The following is a 20375-nucleotide window of genomic DNA, read 5'->3' as shown; positions in this document are numbered from 1 at the left end:
TTGACAGTTGGACTGAAGTTGACAGGAAAGTTAAAAATATGGCTATATATTATGTGATATTGTAAAATATTTGTGCCAAATATTTACACAACTACAGTTTTACAAAAAGGCACTTTTGAAATACTTTTTTAAACAAAAGTTGTTTGCACCTAATTTGAATCCTAATTTAAGTCACATTTACAAATAAATTAACATAAATGAAATTGTGAAAACAAAGCACCAGCACACGTCTCACGTCATGAATAACAACAGAGAATAGAGAGATGCTGTACTGTACTGTGCTTTTTGTGGCACAGGCTGCCGAATGTATCTAATGCCGAATTTTATAGCAACATTTTACTGTTAAACAAGGATAAATTAGCACGCATCATATTAATATTTTCACTAAGTACAAAACATGTTTACGTATTCGGTCTTGTAAAGCCACCCGATGAATTTCAGCTCAACTAACCATTGTGGTCTATAAACACTCCTTTTTATCAGCTGCAGCAGTGATCTTTTTCAGTGAATTTTGAACTGTTTGATTATCTTTGTGATCTCTCATAGAGGAATCATATAAATAGTGATACAGGCAAACCAGCGGCGAAATCATCCATTTTGAATGGAGAGCGGCGTGCGCGCGGTCCGCACAAAGTTAGCAAGGAGGAGGGAGGTGCACAACCCACGCGCAGGGCCTTCGAGCAGTAACGGGGACAGCACGATTGCGTCACTGTTGGCGCGTGCACCCTCACATGGTCATCACCTTGCGGTGGGGGTGCCGGTGGAAAAACAACGTGTATAAAAAATGACGTATGTTACAATAAAGAAGCGAAGCTTAGCCTGGCGGTGGGGCAGGGAAAGCCTGGTGGGCCGCCAGCCTTACAATGCACTGTGTGAAACCCTGCAGTATGAAAGTCAGTGGAAGCTTTCTGACTGACTTTGGCTCCAACAGAACTGACTTCTTATCTCCAGCAAGTGCAACAACGACTATCAGCCTTCTCACAGTGTTGATGAACCAACAAACAGTCACATTATATCACTTTTTCTCATAAAGCCAAGATGATTTGGTTAGCTTTTTGTCATAATACAAGAAATTGTCATTCAAAAAACAGCATTTTGTGTTAACTAAGATTGTCCGTGTCTGGTATTAGCATTAGTATGACAATCTGAAACATTTAGGTGTGACAAAAAAGCAAAAACAAGAAAAAAAGTAAAGTGGCTAATATTTTATTACATCACTGTATATAGGGATAAGTTGGAACATAGACGTCATTTGCCTGTTGTTGTTTTACTCTTGGTTAAATTGTCTGTTTTTTATATTGTGTTATTTTGTTTATTTGTTTTGATATCCTTACACTATAAAAATGTAAAGATGTCTGTTGAGAAAATATTCTGATGCTGTTTTTCATTTTTGTTGCATTGCTGATGATGATTGTTGCAGGTTGTCCTCCCATGATGATGCCAAAATTGGCCATGAAGTCTGTGTTTACTCGCCACTTCCTGTTAAATATCATAATCAGTGTGACTGCAAGCGACTCTGAGGTTTATGTAAATTGCACATAATCCGATTACAAGTGAGGTGGTTCCGCTGCAAATATTATTTATTTTACGGACTTCCAATTTTCCCAAGCAGATGCGATAAAGGGAGAAGAATATTATGGTCATTATCATTGCATTGCATTATTGTATTATGGAGATATTTCTCATGTCAGACAGTGAAAACAGTTTTTTTCTCCTCAAGACCCTGCAAGCATTTCCTCCATGCAGGGAGAAGAGAAGATTATCTAGATAGTTCATTTGAATGGCAGTGTCATCAGCTTTAATAATAGCATGTTCCACAGGGGGAAATATTTTTTGAAACATTTTATGGTTTAAGGATGTCACAGCAAGTTAATGATTGAACAGATTGAAGGGGAAAACACATACCAAAATAGTTAAAACAAAAGAAAGCCCAGAATTCCCTGAACAAATGCATATTGTCCACCATCCTTCATTTCGATGTGTTAAACTAAGATCGTCTTCTGATGAGAAATGACTGAAAAAGTTTAAAAGTTTGCATAATCTTGTGATATTGTGATTTGTCTTGCTGAAAATATGTGTTGAAGATGACTCGCAGCTGCTATCAAATCTAATTTTAACACATCTTTAAAATTGACTAATGTATAGCCTTTCTTTGTTGACTGATGTTGATTAGCTGTCGTGTCCATCTGGAATCAGGTTAAGTCCAACGTGCCTGGTATGTTAACATAACATATTAAAAGTTATTCAGATAACTATAGCATAAATACATGCTAACAAGTTTACCAAACCATCCGTGTCACTCCAAATCATTAAATCCAATGAAATCTTCATCCTCTGTGTCACTTTTAAACAACTCCGCTAACTTTGGAGGTAGAAGATGCAGCACTTCCTCTTCTACGTCGCTTACGTCAGACTCAACACAGGCCTAGAGCGCCCTCTTGCGGTTTAGTGTGTAAATAACATGTGAAATGATATAATATTGTGTTAATAATTTCACACATAAGTCGCTCCAGAGTATAAGTCGCACCCCCGGCCAAACTATGAAAAAAACTGCGACTTATAGTCCGGAAAATACGGTATTACTTTCTGAAAGTTTTAATAAAATCTGTCCACTGGTTCATGAGGTATTTTCTATAACATAACATATAACATAAAAAATAGACAAAGATAAAAACAAAGTACACACTTGGGATGCTAAAACCCTTAAGGCTTTTCTTTAAATAGGTAACATAGAGCATAGGTAGCTGAAGGCGGCTCGGCCTCAGGGCTCATTAGAGTCACGCTGGGCTCCGCAAACAGTGCGCGGATCTGAGCGCGCGGCAGAGGCATAATACTTGCTGCTTACAGCAGTATTCTCCAAGAAGACTGGGCGCCAAGTTACAAAAACTAGGAGGTGCACGACCATTCGGCGTGACTACGCGCGGGACCTTCGCACAGGGGCGGGGACAGTGCGATTGCGTCACTGTTGGCGCACGGGTACGCGTAGTGAGGTAGATAAAGGTAGAGGTTTTCGGGGTGCGAGTGGGAAAAAATTATATAAAAAATTACGTATTTATAATAAACAAGCGAAGCTTAGCCTGGTGGCCAGGTCATCAAAGCCTGGCGGCTTACCAAGCTTATGATACACTGTCGGGAAACCCTGAGCACCTCGCCATATTTTATTATCAGACAACACTCGTTGCTCTGTGCTGTTTAAAAATTACAGTAAACAGTGAAATGGTAAAAAAGAATGTGTCTGAAAGTTCAAGTAAAAAAACCTCTCAAAACAGTAAAATATAAAGCGATATGTGTGCAGTAGTTACAGGAGATTCAGGGGAATAGTTTCCCATCCCTTACAGAGGTTATTGATGTAGTTAAATTGCTCCACAGAGGTACCTTACCTGTGGTGGGTAAATGAAGCGTGGATTAGCACATAGGAGTTATGTATTCTTGGAAAGTCTTCTGACAGTATCTCCTGAGGTATATCTCGATTTGTCTCTGTTAGGTACTCAGCCACTTTCAAATGCGTTATTTTTATAGTTCATTTTCATCATTGTCCTGTTGCATTCAAATTTGTCCAAGCTTTAGTTGTTAGACAGGTGACTTCACATTGAACTCTAAAGTGTTCAAATGAGTTTTTGGTTGACTTCATGACTGTAAGGTGCTAATGTGGCAAATACATGCTGCCATTTTTTTAAGACAACAGGCTTTCTCCTGGCAACGCTTCCAAATAAGCTAATAAGTTAATTTTTTTTATTATCCTCTTGTAAATGTGTCAAGTATACTAACTGAAAGCTGTAAAGTTTCCGATGAAGTATATTTCCTTTGAAGTATTTATCTGGGAATTGCATAGTCTGACCTGGAGGCGCTTGCTAAGATGTCTATTCCTGACAGGGTTCACAACAGTCTTAAATATTTTGCACTTGTGAATATTCTTTCTAACTTTAGCGTGATGGACTACAAAGTTTGACTCTTGCCTTTTGACCCTGTCTAGATTAATTTGCTACAATGTCATATTTGATGGTGAGGAAGAAGGCAAAATACAAATGCAGGACAAGAACATACATGGGTATAATGACTTTTCTTTCAAAGCTAAAGAAGCTGTGGAAGCTTACACAGACACAAACAACAAACAAAAACAAACTAGTAAAGACAAAAGGAAACCAAAAGGCACATTTATTAAAAAGTAATCAAATTGATGAAAAACAGATGTGCTAATTAGAAACAATAGTAAGGTGTGCCAAGGAAAGTAGACCTGAACAAAACAGTCTCAACAAAATAAAAATCAGTTACTCAAAATAAGAATAAACTAAAACAATGATCAACCTAAACAAAAATGTAAATTCAAATACTCAAAGAAGAAAACCTACAGAATATGACAGTATTGCATTTCCAGGTGACGAGTTCCCAAATGTCCCACATAAAAAGTCCAAATGTAACTGGGGGTATGGTTGAAAGAAGCTTACAATTGTCTTGAAGCTTGGCAATGTGCTGGATTCAGGCTGATGTGTGGAATGTGGCATAAGGCATGAGAAGAGGCTCAGGCCGGGGCAGTGGTTGTAACATGATGTAGCACTCTGGTTTGAGCTGTGGCAGTGGTTTTGACATCTCAGGTTGAAGCAGCATGGAGTTCTATTGTTGTGTCTGTGCAGGAGCAGATGTTGTCTGTAATTTCCTATTAAGTGTTTAAGTAGTGTTCGGATTCTACGCCATTACAGGAAAAAAGAAAAAACTATCATCAGGGTCTTGTTAATGATGTCTTTCACTTTAGTGAATAACTCAGTAGCCTAGGCATCAAATCAGTTCATCCAATGATGGTTATAAGTCTGTCACAGTTTAGAAGAATTCTGCCAACTCCAAGCTGTAGCACCAGGTAGTCCACTGGGTTTGGGTTCAGGTGTGGCTATTTTGTTTCATCATAATCAGTAGTGGTGAAATAGGTGAAGAACCCAAAATGCATAATTAGGAGGTAGTGGGTAATGATGATAGATAATTAGTATTTTCTTAAAACTAAAGAACCTGCAGAAGGCAGACTGTAAGCATATGTTTAACTTGGGAAATAAATAAATAAAAACACAGAAATACAATAAGATAAGGGGAAGATAAACTGGGAAGGACTGAAAGTAATAAAAGATGCAAAGCCAGAGGTAGAGTTGCATCCCTGAATGGGTGGGAGTCGTCATTAAACACATTAAAAAATGTAAGTCAAAAGCGAAATATCTACCACTAAATTTTTATTGGCTAATGAAGTGCTAACTAGTGGTTAAACAAAATACATTGTCTTGATTGGCTAATATTTTAAATGGGCTGACCCAAAGAGCCTGTAAATTAGTGATTTACAAGTAATTCTACTGCAACTGATGTTTATCTGATCAAAAGTTAGTTTATCTGTATTGATAAGGAGTGACTGGAAAAAGTAAAAAATGGCACAACACTGCTAAAATGAACAGGAACTCCAAATGTAAGATTATTGTCCATCCAATAAATGGCTTCTTTAAAAAAAATGTGATGAAGTAGGCTAGTGACCTTGCTTGAAGTTGTGAGATCCAGGTTTTGTTAGTATCTTCCAGTCAAAAGAGTTAATTTAGCAGAGTTCAATGTTAGGCTAGTTTTAAAGAAGAAATCAAGACACAATAAAATCTAAAACTGAGTGGTTTTCAGTGCATGGAGCTGGACTTATTGTTTTTCTTGTTTGAGAATTATTTATAATTTAGGAAGGCTGTTGTTAAAACAAGCATTTGGGATGCTATTTTATAGTTTTATTTGTGCTTATTTTGGTTACTTAGATTCACTTTTTACCTCTCTGATCAAGCAGAAGGACACATATGACTCATGTTTTAACATATGTTCACTGGTTACCTTTTTATTACAGAATTAATTTTAAAATTTTGGTGTTAACCTTTAGGGGCTCTGCATGGTTAAGGCCCCAATTATATTACTGATCTGCTAAAGTCATATGCTTAAACTAACCACAATCTTTTACCAATTCCTTAAACCCATTTTTAAAATTTGGGGAGAACACTTTTTTCAATCAGTTGCACCTGAACTGTGAAAAGAACTTCCTCTGTTTTTATGATATATTGATTATTTGTGATTCATTTAAAAAGCTAGGATCCATGTATGAGTTTATGCTTATTTTTTTTGTAATTTTTTGGTTTTAATGCGTTGTCTGTACTTTTTAATTTTTTTATTTATTATTATTTTATTGTGATTTTTAGCTGTAAAAGGTGCTATATAAACTAACTTTACTGACTTGAACTGTTAGCATTATGAACATAATACTATTGTGATGTGATTTGGATGGATGGTTTTGTAGTTTCTTTTGTTAAGGTGTCAAAAACAATATTTCTTTTCTTTTGGTCCTTATTTGAACTCTACTTTCATTGAGATAAAACTGGTCTGATTTCCCTGTCTATTACACTTATCTGTCAGTAATAAGTGGTGTATTGGCTGCTTGGGTGGTTTTATTGAGCATAGATATTACTAGAGCCACAAGTCCAGCTGTACTTTGGAATAAATGTAGTAACTGTTCCTGAAATTTAATTGTGACTAAAACTTCTGCAATTAGGCTAGTGATGTGGATTTTACCTGATCAGAATAGCTGGATATTTGTTGTTGTTTGTTTGTTTGTTTTTTTATAAAGGTGATGGTGAACAATATCTGATGGAATTCATGTATGGTTTCCCATGATATGTATTTGTAGTTATAAGTGAATCATTGGGTGTCAAACAAATGAGTCATCTGTGGAAAATGGATTAATGGGTGAAAAAAATCCTTGGCACTACCATTGGAAGCAGGTGTATTGATTTGAAGCAATGGTCAAGTGTGCTGAGAAAAAAAAATACTTTTTTTTTCAGAATGGAGGTTAAACAAACTAAGTTTATACATAAACTCTAAGCTAATATGTGCTGAACAGAGAAACTCTTGAGTCTTGGATTCCAGAAAGGCTGCTTACAGTGCGTTTAATAAAGTGTGCTATTTCAATGTAGCCCAGATACACTGCCTGGCCAAAGAAAATGTTGCTACCTGGATTTAACTAAGCAAATAGGTAGGAACCTCCTTTTGGATAATTACTGTATGTGTGATTATGTATTAGCTGGCAACAAGTTATTTAACCCCAACAGGTGCAATGAGTTGCTTCTCATTTCTTAAACAACCATGTCAAAAGACACATCCTGTGGTTGTGGAAAAGATATCAGTCTGTTTGAGAAGGGTCAAATCATTGGCATGCATCAATCAGAGAAAACATCTAAGGAGATTGAAGAAACTACTAAAATTGGGTTAAGAACTGTCCAACGCATTATTAAAAACTGGAAGGATAGTGGGACATATTGTCTTTGAGGAAAAAATGCGGCCGGAAAAAAATCACGAATGATCGTGATCGGCGATCACTTAAACATTTGGTGAAATCAAATCAAAGAAACACAACAGTAGAACTCAAGGCTACGTTTAACAGGTAAAGTAAGAGCATTTCCACATGCACAATGCGAAGGGAACTCAAGGGACTGGGACTGAACAGCTGTGTAGCCTTAAGAAAACCACTAATCAGTGAGGCTAACCGGGAAAAAAAAGGCTCCAATTTGCTAGGGAACATAAAGATTGGTCTCTGGAGCAATGGAAAGTCATGTGGTCTGATGAATCCAGATTCACCCTGTTCCAGAGTGATGGGCGCATCAGGGTAAGAAGAGAAGCGGCTGAAGTGATGCACCCATCATGCCTAGTGCCTACTGTACAAGCCTGGGGTTGTTGCAGTCGGTCAGGTCTAGGTTCAGCAACAGTATGTGCTCAGAGGATGAGGTCAGCTGACTACCTGAATAATCTGAATGACCAGGTTATTCCATCAATGTATTTTTTTCTTCCCTGATGGCACTGACATATTCCAAGATTACAATGCCAGGGCTCAAATTGTGAAAGAGTGGTTCAGGGATTATGAGACATCATTTTCACACAATGCAGAAGCTTATCAAAACAATGCCACAACAAATGTATGCCATATTCAAAGCTAAAGGCAGTTCAACAAAATATTAGAGTGTGTAACCTTTTTTTTTGGTGACAACTTTTTTTTGGCCAGGCAGTGTACAATGGTTCACCACAGCAACTGCAGGAAAAAAATGGTGCTGTAGTATCTTCACACCGGGAAAGAGTGTCATTCAGTATTTTGTTAAACAAACAAAACATTTTTTTTTTAAATCTAGCTATATATAGATATATATCTATAGAGAGAGAGGGACATTTCATACTTACATGGTATATATCATATAGGTGTGAATTCTCCTCATGCACATTGAAAACATTTTCACTCAAACCACCTTCGGAGATGGTCTGGATTTCTTTTATTCATATATGTTTAGCAGTCTGAACAGCAATGTAAGACTTTCTGAATCGCAGTTCACTGAATTGTGGTGACCGCACAGTGGCAGCAGAGCGGACTTCCTGTTTTAAAAAAACTTCATTCAGCTTATTAAAGATAATTGAACAGCAATCAATGGGAATATTCTAAAAATACTTATTTTTCACAACTGTTGTTTTTGTTTGTTTGTTTGTTTTTTCAGCTAAACGATTTAATAAAATTGGTAATTAAAATACCTTCTGAAAAAAATGTTCATTTGTTGGGATTTTATTTATCAAAGGGGATTACAGGACATTGTGTTGTTGATTTTATCTGGTTTAATACGTGTTGTATTTGTTTAGAGCTGTTTGCTGTGGTTCACTGTAAACTATATTGTGCTGTCAATCACAGAACAGCCTTATTTTGCAATATATTCACCTAACTGAACACAGAGCAGATGTTATGTTCACACTGAAGCTATGTAAAACCTGCTGACAGCTGTCAGTTTATTGTATTTTACTGTGGTGGTTTTTTACAGGGTAAACTCTTCAGTCTTTGATCTGACACTGAGCCCTGTGAACTTACGAATCCTTGTTGTTGTTTTTTTTTTATGGCTGCTCCCTTCTTCAGAGGCCGCCACAGCAAGTGATCTCGCATGAAAGATTTGGCAATTGTTTTACTTTGAATGCTCTTCCTGACCCAACCCAGGCACGATGTCCTCTTTGTTGCATACTGACAGCCTTCTGTGGCTGTGTGTGTATCTTTACACACAGCCACAAAACGTTTTCGGATACACATTTTACCATCAAATGTGAACAGAGCCATCAGAGCTGATCACATGTCTTCAAATCACCCACAACTGATTCAAAATGGGTTCCAAACAACAAATGTGAAGTGCCTGTGACAGAACAACAGGCTAAGGAGGAGGCCTACAGAGGGGGGCAATGCTCTGTACAGGCAGGCCAGAACTCTCTAGGCTTTTTCACAAAACAGTTCAAGCCCGGACTTAGACACCTTCTGGCCACCTCTGTGTGACTTCTGAATGGACTGAAGTGGCGAGAGGGTTTGAAGCTAACCCACCCCTGATATGCCTTTGTCCTGTGAAGTGAAGTAGTAACAGAGGTGAATGTCTGTCACACATTTAATGCATTTCTCTCCATGTCAAAGCAGTTGGCTTCGTCTCCAGTCCTCCTTTGGTTCTGCAATGCTCACTGCATTTTTGAAAGCTCATGTCTATGTGGAACGTGGCTAGCTCCATCTTCGATTTATGAATGCCCAGAGGCAGCATAAAGACAGACTGGCCTTTGCGGACATTTTGTGGAACTATTTTGTGAAAAAGCCAGCTGTCAATAGGACCAGGTGATCTCTCCCCTTCCTGCCTCAGAACCTGGGCTGACCAGCTGGCTCCCCATCTTCACCCAGATCTTTAATAAATCCCTGGAGCTGTGTTCCCTCCTGCATTAAACACTCCATCATCATCCCAGTCACCAAGAAACCCTCCATCCCAAGTCTGAATGACTACAGGCCTGTTGGTCTGAGATCTTTAATTGTGAAAACTTTTTAATTATTTGAAGGACATCACATGACCCCTGATGGAGTCCTTTCAATTTACCTACCAGGCAAACAGATCAGTGGATGATGCAGTTAATAGTGGACTGCACTACATCCTGAAGCACCTAGAGCACCCGGTGACTTATGTCAGGATCCTTTTTGTGGATTTCAGTTTGGCATTCAATGCCATCATCCCAGAAATCGTCTCCTCCAAACTTTCCCAGCTCTATGTTTCCTCTGCTTCCTGACACACAGGAAGTGAGGTTAGGAAAAATCCCTTCAGACACACAGACGACCAGTGCGTGTGCCCCCCTGGGTTGTCCGCTTTCCACTGCTCTTCTCCCTGAACACTATTGACTGCACCTACTCACACCCAGCCATTAAACTCCTGAAGTTTACAGATCATCCAAGACAATGACAAGTCAGCATACTGGAGGGAGGTTGAGCAGCGTGTGCTTTAGTGCAGCCACAACAACCTGGAGCTGAACATGCAGCAGAGTCTGCACTTGGACTGCCAGTCATTGAAACAGTTCCATACTTCTCTATCACAGTGTGATTCAGCAGCCACCAAGCAGAACAGGAACAGAGTGCAACAAACTGGGAGGACAGCAAAAACAATTATTAGAGATTCCCATACAAGACTTGTACACTTCAAGAACCAGGAACAAGGCAGAAAAAAATTACCTCTGACTCCTCACACTCTTTTTAAACTCCTCCCATCTGGCAGGGGATACAGAAGCCTACAAACCAAAACTAGCCACCATAAGAACTTTGCCTCACAAGCCATCACCCTTTTAAACAACTAACTAGTCTATGATTTTACATCTTTATGTAACATCAGACTATCTAAATGATTCATACAGCGTAGTGTCTGCACCTTATGAACTCATTCGAAGCACACCGTCCGTATACTGTAGACTCTACATGGTTTTGTGGAATTTTCTTTACCAAAGAGGACAACAAAGATTTTTGACTTAGGATAATTTATTTAAGCTATATAGCTGAGAATCACTGTGCTGAGGTGAGTCAACAGAGTGAGTCTGAAGTATTACAGATAGCTCCCCCTTCTTATACCATTGTAGGATGAGGAGGGGTCGGGGGGAACAGAAGGGTCAGATAGCTGACCAAAAGGGAAGGTAAATAAAGAACACATCCTTTATAGGCTTGTAGGCACATACTGGTAAATTTCCATACAGTCAGGAGGGGTCAGGGGGAAACAAAAGGACCATATAACACATACATCCAGGCACCCTATAGGGATAAGAATAAAGGCATTCCTAACTAAACTAAAACATGGTGGTCACATGCAGCAAAAATCACTGAAACAGTATTTTTCCCATTACAATGGCAACAGCATTTTGTGGATATACAAAGGTTTTTTGTTTTATTTTAGCCTTGCGTTCACACAGACACAATGTTTTAAAAGTCCCTAAACTGTATTTTTTAAACCATATTCTACATTGAGAACATTTTTAAATGTTGTTGTCGTGTGGACTGACTAAACTCAACCTTTTGAACTCAATGATGTCATAGTCCCACCTTCCACCTGACTAACTGACCCCAGTGGCCTCCTATTTCAGTTGCTTAACTACAGCAAAACCTTTGTTTACTGTATTATTTCAATGAACTGACAAGCCTGATGAACAATAGCAATGCTTTGAATAGAGCTGAGAAAAAAAAAGCCCCTAATTACACCAATTAATCAAGGGCAAAAATAGTATTTAATTGCTTTATTGAACTGTCAACAACACTAAAGCAAATGTTACTGAGAAAGATCAACAATATACAGCAAGTATACATTTTAAAAACATAAGAAATGAAAATAGGTACAGAAAACCTACACTTATATACAAAGAACTAACCCCAAACTCTTCAATTGTTATAAGGGAATACTCTTCCCTCCATCTCTTGGTGGATACTGTGCCTGAAACTGTCCATTACATCAGAGTATTTGGACTGATACAGCTGTGACAAAAAGTATAAGTTCCACTTTGTCATCAATCCACAAAAAAAGATTTGTTCTTTGCTCTTGTGTTCACCATCCTTGTCTTTTCTTTTTCTTTTTTTTCCTTGTGTTTATGGTTTATAGTTTTTTTTTTTTTCTTGGCTGTTAGTTGTGTATTTTCATGGAAGCATTGCAGCACCACAAACAGTCCTGCATAGTTACTACAGCATTTGGGTCATTTTCTGTTTCTGTACAGATGAAAACATTTCTAAAAATGCTGCTGTGATTACCAGGGAAAAATATGGTTTTGGAAAAACAGCTTTTCTGTGTGGACGGGGCCTAAGTTTGATTCAGAAGAGTGTGAGGAAGGCAGTATTTTATTCTGAAGGATGTGCACCCTTCATAGGCCCTGGAGTATGAGTGTGTAGGACACTTTGCCTCAGAGGTTAAGTTGCTGATGACAAGAGCAACTCTTAGCTTGCCCTGCAATCTGTAAAATTCTGGTTTAAAAAAAAAAAAAAAACCTGAAACACTTTCTTTGTTAAACTAAGCCTCGTCTTGTTCCCAACTCTACCCTGTTTATTTCCATGTTCTCCCAAAATAACAGCAGCACAGGGATATAAAAAAGACAGGAAAGAATGTATGGTATATAGAGAGACGAAGAGACTATATTGTTGGAGCAAGGAGAAAGAAGAAGAGACTGGGAAAGAGGAAGAGAAAGTTTATAAGGCGTAGTTTAGGACGGAATGCGTGAGAGAAGCAGGGGAATCTGTGGTGGCCAGCTGCATGAGGGGAGATAGTGGAGAAAGGCTTTTAATTCTCAATCCCCACAGAGCCTTTGAAAATTACCAATCTTCTTATCACAGGCGCAGGGCTGCTTATGCAAATTGTTGTGGAGTGGAACGTTTAAACGGAAAATTACTCGACAGCATTTTTTTTTCTTTGCCTCTTCGCTCTCCCCCTCTCCCGCTCTCTTCCACACAGAAAGCCTGTTTTGAGTCTCAGATAAGAAGATGAATTGCTCTCTCCGCGCTTTGAAGCGCGTCAGGATTTAAAGACTCCAGCCTCGTCTCTGGTCTAACGCCACTGCTCTCGCTGCCTTTGTAGCAGAAAACAGGCTGGAAAAAATAGGAGAAAAAGCATTTCAAAACAACATAGATTCTGCACTCGAACACATCATCACCGCCTGAGGAGACAAGCAGCATAAAAAAAAATATTTAAATATCCTCTAACCCTGGCACTGCACTCTATTTCCTGCAAGACTTTTGCTTAACACAACTAACATTTCTTTTTCTTTTCTTTTTTTTTTTTTTGAGCCATGGCAATTGAGATGGATGAATACAACTCATATGCTGTGTGAAGGAAATGATTGGCTCTTTTGAAATCTAAATTATACCACTGATGTTTAAAAAATGAAACAGAAATTTGTATCAGTTAAATAGTTAAAGTAAAGTGTGTGATGTATAACTTTTGACCAGGCAGTTTTTGTGTGCCTTAATACTTGTTAATATGTCCTCATTTAACAAGGTTCATTGTTAACAAGGCTCATTGTTAAATGACTTAAGCAATATTTGTACACTTAAGCTAAATCTTTGCAACTTTTAATTTGTGAGTCAAAAACAAACAAAAAAAAAAAAAAATTGGGAACCACTGCCATATCTTACACTTCACTTTTAAATTACTTATTTTCCAGTCAGGTCAGGTTTACATTGCTATATGGTACTCAAGTAGCACCCAGTTTAGGGAGCCAGTGAATAAGAATTAAGGCCCAGTAAGTAGCAGTAAATTTATCATCTCTGTCACAATTACTAGATTGCATCTCTTAACCTAGCTTTAGAAAAAAAAAGATACAAAAAATACATCAAAACATGTGGCTTGATTATATATTGTGACTTTTATTAGTACATTGTATGGCGTACAAAGAATTTGCAACCAGTTTTAATACTAAATTACTCATGGTCACACTGCTGTCTTACTATTGTTTTTCACATTTCTTGAAGTTTGAAAGCTTGATGAATTTATGGTGTACATCTAAATATTTTCTGATAAAATAATGCATTTTAAATGAAGATATTTGTGTGATTGCAGGCCTAACACATATACACACGTTTAAGCATTCTCATAGAAAGGTTCTGCTTTTTCAGAATTAATAAGAAATTGAAACAGAAAGTGTATACATGTCTGTGGCATATGTTTGAAATCATGCCTAATATTTTCAATGATAAGCTTCATACATCTTTAAAACATCAGAACACCTTTAAACTAGAGACATTTGCATTCTTTGTGAAAATGCAGAGTGACTGCTAAGTTCTGAATTACTTTGTTTAAATTTGTTGAAGAAGCTGAAACTGAACTGTTAACATTAAAACAAGCAGAACAGAAGCAAAATTATTAAAACCATTGCTAAAAGCTAAAAGTAGCAAGGCCATAATATAAAGCCTATACAGGTGTATTAGGACACTTAATTTTGCTTTTTTTCCTGTTCACAGAGACAGCTGAGGAAAAGAAAGTGCTACCTTGTTCTGGCTGGAGCTGGTATCCTCGCCATCCTCATTCTTATCATTGCTGTTTCATCAAGAAAATGAGACAAGTCAGGTAAGAGCCAGAAAAAACACAGCATGGCATTACATTCCTTGGATCAGACTTTTAACATTGTCACTTTTATTGTTGCATTTTGCAGTGTTTATCTTATTTTGTTGATTTTTAGAGGTCACTTTGTTATGAAGTCAGGCAATTTTGTCAACCTGTATTTTCACCCCATGAGGGTTGTAATGCTTTTTTTTTAAGTGTAGTAATGTTAAAATATTCTGAAAACACACACACATCGTGCAGTGGTGGGCCGTCAGCGCCAGCAAGGCCTTCTCTGCTGACCTAACATAACCAGAAATCATGACCATAATTATGATAAAGGTTAATTAAATTTTTAATTTATTTACCCTAGATATCTAAAAATATTCATATTCTCTTCATGTAATATTATGCTCCTTCCAGTGCTGTTGTTTTTAGGTTAGAGTTTTTGTCCAATCAGAATTCAGCTATCTTATGTTGCCAGGCTGTATGAAATCTGCCCGGGCCTTCAGAATCAACAGATTGAAATCAGATTAGTCAATTTTATTCACTTGTAACTGCATTCATACACAGTACATTATGAAATACCAATCAGTAAAAACTTATCTAAGGAAGCTAGTAGATGTGTTGAATCTTCACTTCATTGCTATCTTCCATCCTGGGCAGCACACTGGTGACAGTGGACAGGAAAAACTCCCTCTTAACAGGAAGAAAACCTCCAGCAGAACCAGGCTTAGGATGGATGGCCATCTGCCTCGACCAGCTGGGGTTTGAGAGGGCAGGAAAGAGATACAGACAAACAAAGATATTGGTCCAGGTGTAGTTTTATAGGCACAAGAAACTAATGACAGCAACAGAGTGAGGAAATGCTGTCAGTTTGTCCTCAAGCAGTCTCAGAAAACCCAGGCCAACCTTAACTATATGATTTATCAAAAAGGAAAGCCCTATGCATAGTGTTAAAACTAGACAGTGTGTCAGCCTCACAGACTGAAACTGTGACACATGAGAGGAGCCTGATAACTGATAGCTCTGCCTCCCATTTTACTTTTATATCCACATGTAAACCTGCAGTGGTCTATTAGGAAAATACGGAACAATAAGTTCTAATAATTTTTTTATTAATTTGTTTTTGGGGGGAATAGAATGAATCTTTTTTTTTAAATCTTGACCTTTTCACTTGTTTAAATTTCTGATAAATGAGGTTTACTCTCCAGCAAGTAGAACAGTGCTGCTGTAAGTTACTAATGTTATTATAATCTTTTGTTCCTGATAGCTAAAAAGCTTTCCTGCTACAGTTTTTTTTTCTAGACATTCAATACAAGATGTCTCTGCTTGCATAAAGTATTGATTGTCATTTCTTTGCTTTTGGGGGAAGAGAAAATAGAAAGTATTTGGAACAAAGTGTTCTTTTCATGAAACAGCAGGCTAGATCAATGCTCCCATGGTGAGAAGCCCATGTTGAGGCTCTGCAGCTGACAGTCAGACCTCGCTGGACACAGCGGTTACAGCATGACAGTCCAAAAGCTAATAAAAGAAACAAGCTGGTTGTGAAGTGTACTTTTGTCTGGTTTTATTGTTTACTGTGTGTTCAAAGCTTTATTGACGCTCAGCACTTTACTCATGAAGGAGTGTCACAGATAAAGTAAAGCCTGTAGATCACTGGCTTCTTATTTTGTCCAAATTACTCTGAACTTCAGTTTTACCCAAGATGCTAAACAATCCCAACAACTCACAGTTTTTCTAATATAATTATAATATAATATAATTTAAATTTAGCTTCTCAGTTATAAAAAGTTTACCCAAGTTGTCAAATTTCATTTTGATAACTGTGGTTCGGATTAAAATATCTTTACTGTCACGATACGTGGAGAGTTGGTCAGACCCAAAATGCAGACAGACAAGGTGGAACTCAAAAGCAAATAAATTTACAAAAGGAAAACAAAGGGCTGACAAGGCAGCAACTAAACCAGGGGTCTCCAATCCTGGTCCTCGAGGTTCACTATCCTGCATGTTTTACTTGTTCCTCTGCTCCAACACACCTGATTTGAATCAATGGGTGATTAACAGGCTTCTGCAGAACATGAAGAGGTAATTTAACCACTGAATCAGGTGTGTTGGAGCAGAGAAACAAGTAAAACATGCAGGATAGTGGCCCTTGAGGACCAGGATTGGAGACTCCTGAACTAAACTAAATAACAAAACAGGACTTCAAAACCATGATGGGTGAGACACGACAAAAAACCAGGAAGCTCAGCAGAGAAACACAATGAACCAGCGACAAGTGGGGGAAATGACCAGGTTTTAAAAGCTGCAGGAAATTAGGAGAAGTGGGCACAGGTGAGTGATTACAAACTCAGGGCAGGTGTAGATGGGCGCGGCAGGTTAACAAATAATTGACTGAGGACAAGAGAGTATGAGAAGAGCGCAGAGAGCGAAGAACCAACTGACAAAGCAAAATACAGGAACCAAATAACAGAATTAAATAAACAATAAATTTAACAAAAAAAAAAACCCAGATCCTGACATTTCATTGTATCTCTTAAGGAAGCACAACAGCTTTGAGGTCAACAAGAGTATACTCTGCACTTTTTATAACCATCTAAATGCATAACTACCCTATGTGTTTTTCATTGATTCTAGGAGACAAACAAATTGATTTGATTTAAATTAAATTCAATTTATTCTTTTACCTTAATGAACACAACGTCTGTTTCTGCCTTTTATGCTAGGAAGGAAGAAGGAAGAACAAGTCAGGTGGTGTCAAATAAAAGAAGGTTTGAGTGGAAAGAGGAGATCAGGGTGAAAACATGTTGTAAAGAAAATATTAAACAGTATTAAACTTTAAAATGTCTGAAGACAATTTGAAAGATGCCAATACAGCTACTGCCTAAAAGCCAGTAGGAGGACTTAATTTTGTAATATTCTAAGGTGACAAAATGTCAACCTGACGTTTTGCAAGTTGCTACAATGCCAGTGGCTCACTATGGTCCCCATGGTAACCACATCACCTTTGTCTCTCACTCACTGACAACAGTCTTTATGAGAAAGGCAGAGTAAAAATTATGGCTCAAACAGTCACTGTGTAAAAGCTACACAAATTAAAAACATCTTGAACTGTATATGGCAGAAACATCTGGCCATCACACATTATAGTTTTACTTCTACTGTATTTTATGTTAGAGATATAATAGGTTTAAATAAACTTTGTCTTTCAGACTTTAATAGAAAATTCAGAACTCAAAGTGGAAGTCAATGAGAATTTGGGTGTGTGCTGTCTGAGGAAATTTCAGAAAGACACTCTGGGTGAAATAAGAACAAAACTATATTTGGATGTATCAACTGTATAAGAAGTGGAAAGATTGTGGAAATAAACATTTCACAACTATTTGTGAAGTTTAAACAGCTCAAATCTTAGTGGGTGACATAATCACATTCTAAGTTCAACATTCTTGGGTAAAGTCCCTTCAAATTATAAAACTATGATTGTGTACAAACTAAAAATACTAAAATACCAGTTGAGTCTGATGAAGACCAACTTTCTGTGACCTGCTTAAACTTTAAATGATCTTTCTATTGTAAAGTATTTCTAAGCTACGGAGCTACAAAAGGGCTGGGATTTCTCACTCATTTGAATAAAATCCTGATGTTGTCTACAGGTATTTTTTTAAAAGTTATTTATTTATTACAAATTTTGTCTATGCACAGGTTTGTTTCAACATTTTTTTTTTTTTTTATCTGGGTGTAATTAGACACATCACATTTCATTTTATCCCATCGTATGCAGTTATTTAAACTGCTGCCACACAAAGGTTTTAATAGTGGTTGGAACACTGGTGACATTTCCACCAGACAAAGTCATAAGACATTTTTTTAGCTAAGTAACATGTTAAAAAGGCTGTACTTATTTCTCCTCTACAAACAGAGTGACAACAGAGCCATGTTTAAATCTTGTTGATTTCGCCTTTTTTCCCTTGTTTACTTTAGATTCTTGGTCTTGTTCTCATGACTTTGCAGTAACATTTTGCACAAATTATTTTGCAAGATAATCCATGTGCTTTTCTAAAACTCAATTGAATCCATTCAATAAGTTCTGTGACCTTTACTCTGATTCTTCCTTGGGTTCTAATTTAATCTGTTTTGCAAAATTTCACATTTTATTTTTTTACATCTGCGAAATGTATTGTCAAAATGTAATATGTGCAAGGTTTAACTGATGTGTTGATTTTTGTTTGTTTGTTTTTTGTACCATATATGTATTTCAAGCAGCATTCTGCTTCAGCTGTATTTACTCTGATCTCAGATTAACAGTGCTTTATGTTTATAGGAATCAGCCAAATACGTTTTTTAGCAGATGAGGCAGGATTACTACAAATCTTTGTGTGTGTGTGTGTGTGTGTGTGTATATGTGTGTGTAAGACTGAGAAACAATAAGTAGTGTTATTACCATTGGAAAGAAATAACATTACTTCTTGATTTTAGTTAATTGTCAGCACAAACCTTAACAAGCTTGGAAAACTCAATAAGTCCTCTCAAATATTTGAATGCCAGTCTTTCTTTAGTATTACTGAGATAATTGCTCCACTGTTTTATCATTTGTTTAAGTGATTTTACTACTAGATTTAATCAGGTAAACAAATTTGCCTACAGCAGCAGTTGCTATAGGATTGGCTGCAAAAAAAAATACTTTTGATGTTATACACATTTTATAATCTCCATCCCACAACTATTTTGGATGTTCTTGTATAAATCACATTTTAAAAGTACTTCTATTAATTTTACCTCCTCCAGGGTTTCCCCCAGTGTATTAAAAGCCTCTCCCTGTTCCGCCACCAGGCTAAGCTCTGCTTGTTTATTATAAAACACGTCATTTTTTATACACGTTTTTTTTTTCCACCCGCATCAAATTGTTGCGTTGATCACCGTGCGAGAGTGCGAGCGCCAACAGTGACGCAATTGCGCTGTCCCCACCCCTGCCTGAAGGCCCCACGCAGTTGCATCGCGACTGTGCACCTCCCAGTTTTAGTAATTTTGTGCGGGCTGCACGCGCCTCACTTCATTCAAAATGGACGATTTCGGTGCTCCAGCTGAGCTGGTTCGCCTGTATCAGCATCTATATGATCCCTCTGTGAGAAATCACAAAGATAATCAAACGGCTCAAAACTCGATAAAAAGGAGTGATCATAGACCACGATGGTTAATTGAGCTGAAATTCAGCAGGTGGCTTTACAAGACCGAATATGGTAAGCATGTTTTGTACTTAGTGAAAATATTAATATGACGCGTGCTAATTTATCCTTGTTGAACAGTAAATCCAACATGCAGCTTGTGCCACAAAAAAGCACTTTTTCATTTATGTTAATTTAATTTATTTGTAAATGTGACTTAAATTAGGATTCAAATTAGGGGCAAACAATTTGTAGTTATTTTAATTGTATTTTTGTTTAAAAAAAGTATTTCAAAAGTGCCTTTTTTGTAAAACTGTAGTTGTGTAAATATTTGACACAAATATCTTACAATATCATATAATAAATAGACATATTTTCAACTTTCCTGTCAACTTTAATCATTTTTTTTACTAAATCATGGGCAGCCAATGATCGGCCGGCAAACAGCCACCTACCACCGGGCTTAGCCTCTTTTCTAAGGGAAACCCTGCCTCCTCTTTTAGATCATTTATCAGTCTCCAAAAAAATGCAAATACTGGAGACAGGGAAAATAAATTATAATATTTTGATGTCTAAAATGAGCATTAAAACAGGAAATGCACACATTTAGCCCAACTATGTCCAGTTCTTTTATTATTATAAATTATTATATTATTATTTTATTATTATAGCTTTTTCTTGTTTTTGTTATTATTTTTTTAAATTGTGCATAATTACAGCATGGCGTTCCATAAAAACATAGTTTTTGAATGTATCCTTGTGCAATGACTTGCTGTTATCACACACACAACATTATAAATTTATATTTTTTTGATTATTAATTTTAGCTTTATGATGT

At 37.2% G+C, this 20375-nt stretch overlaps 1 protein-coding gene across 1 annotated transcript in view; it reads left to right on the top strand.

Annotated features, from left to right (window-relative positions):
• tsnare1 (T-SNARE Domain Containing 1) overlaps positions 1-20375 on the top strand; it is a 337313-nt gene that overhangs the window by 276521 nt on the left and 40417 nt on the right. Inside the window, exon 11 of the mRNA XM_017434702.2 lies at positions 14294-14399. Coding sequence (XP_017290191.1) covers positions 14294-14389 — 96 coding nt within the window. The 3' untranslated portion in view covers positions 14390-14399. The remainder of the gene's footprint in view (positions 1-14293; positions 14400-20375) is intronic.

This window comes from Kryptolebias marmoratus, linkage group LG16 (genome assembly GCF_001649575.2).
Source record: "Kryptolebias marmoratus isolate JLee-2015 linkage group LG16, ASM164957v2, whole genome shotgun sequence".
NCBI lineage: Eukaryota > Metazoa > Chordata > Actinopteri > Cyprinodontiformes > Rivulidae > Kryptolebias > Kryptolebias marmoratus.
The sequence above is the reverse complement of the archived record's forward strand: the minus strand, read 5'-3'. Positions and strand labels throughout refer to the sequence as shown.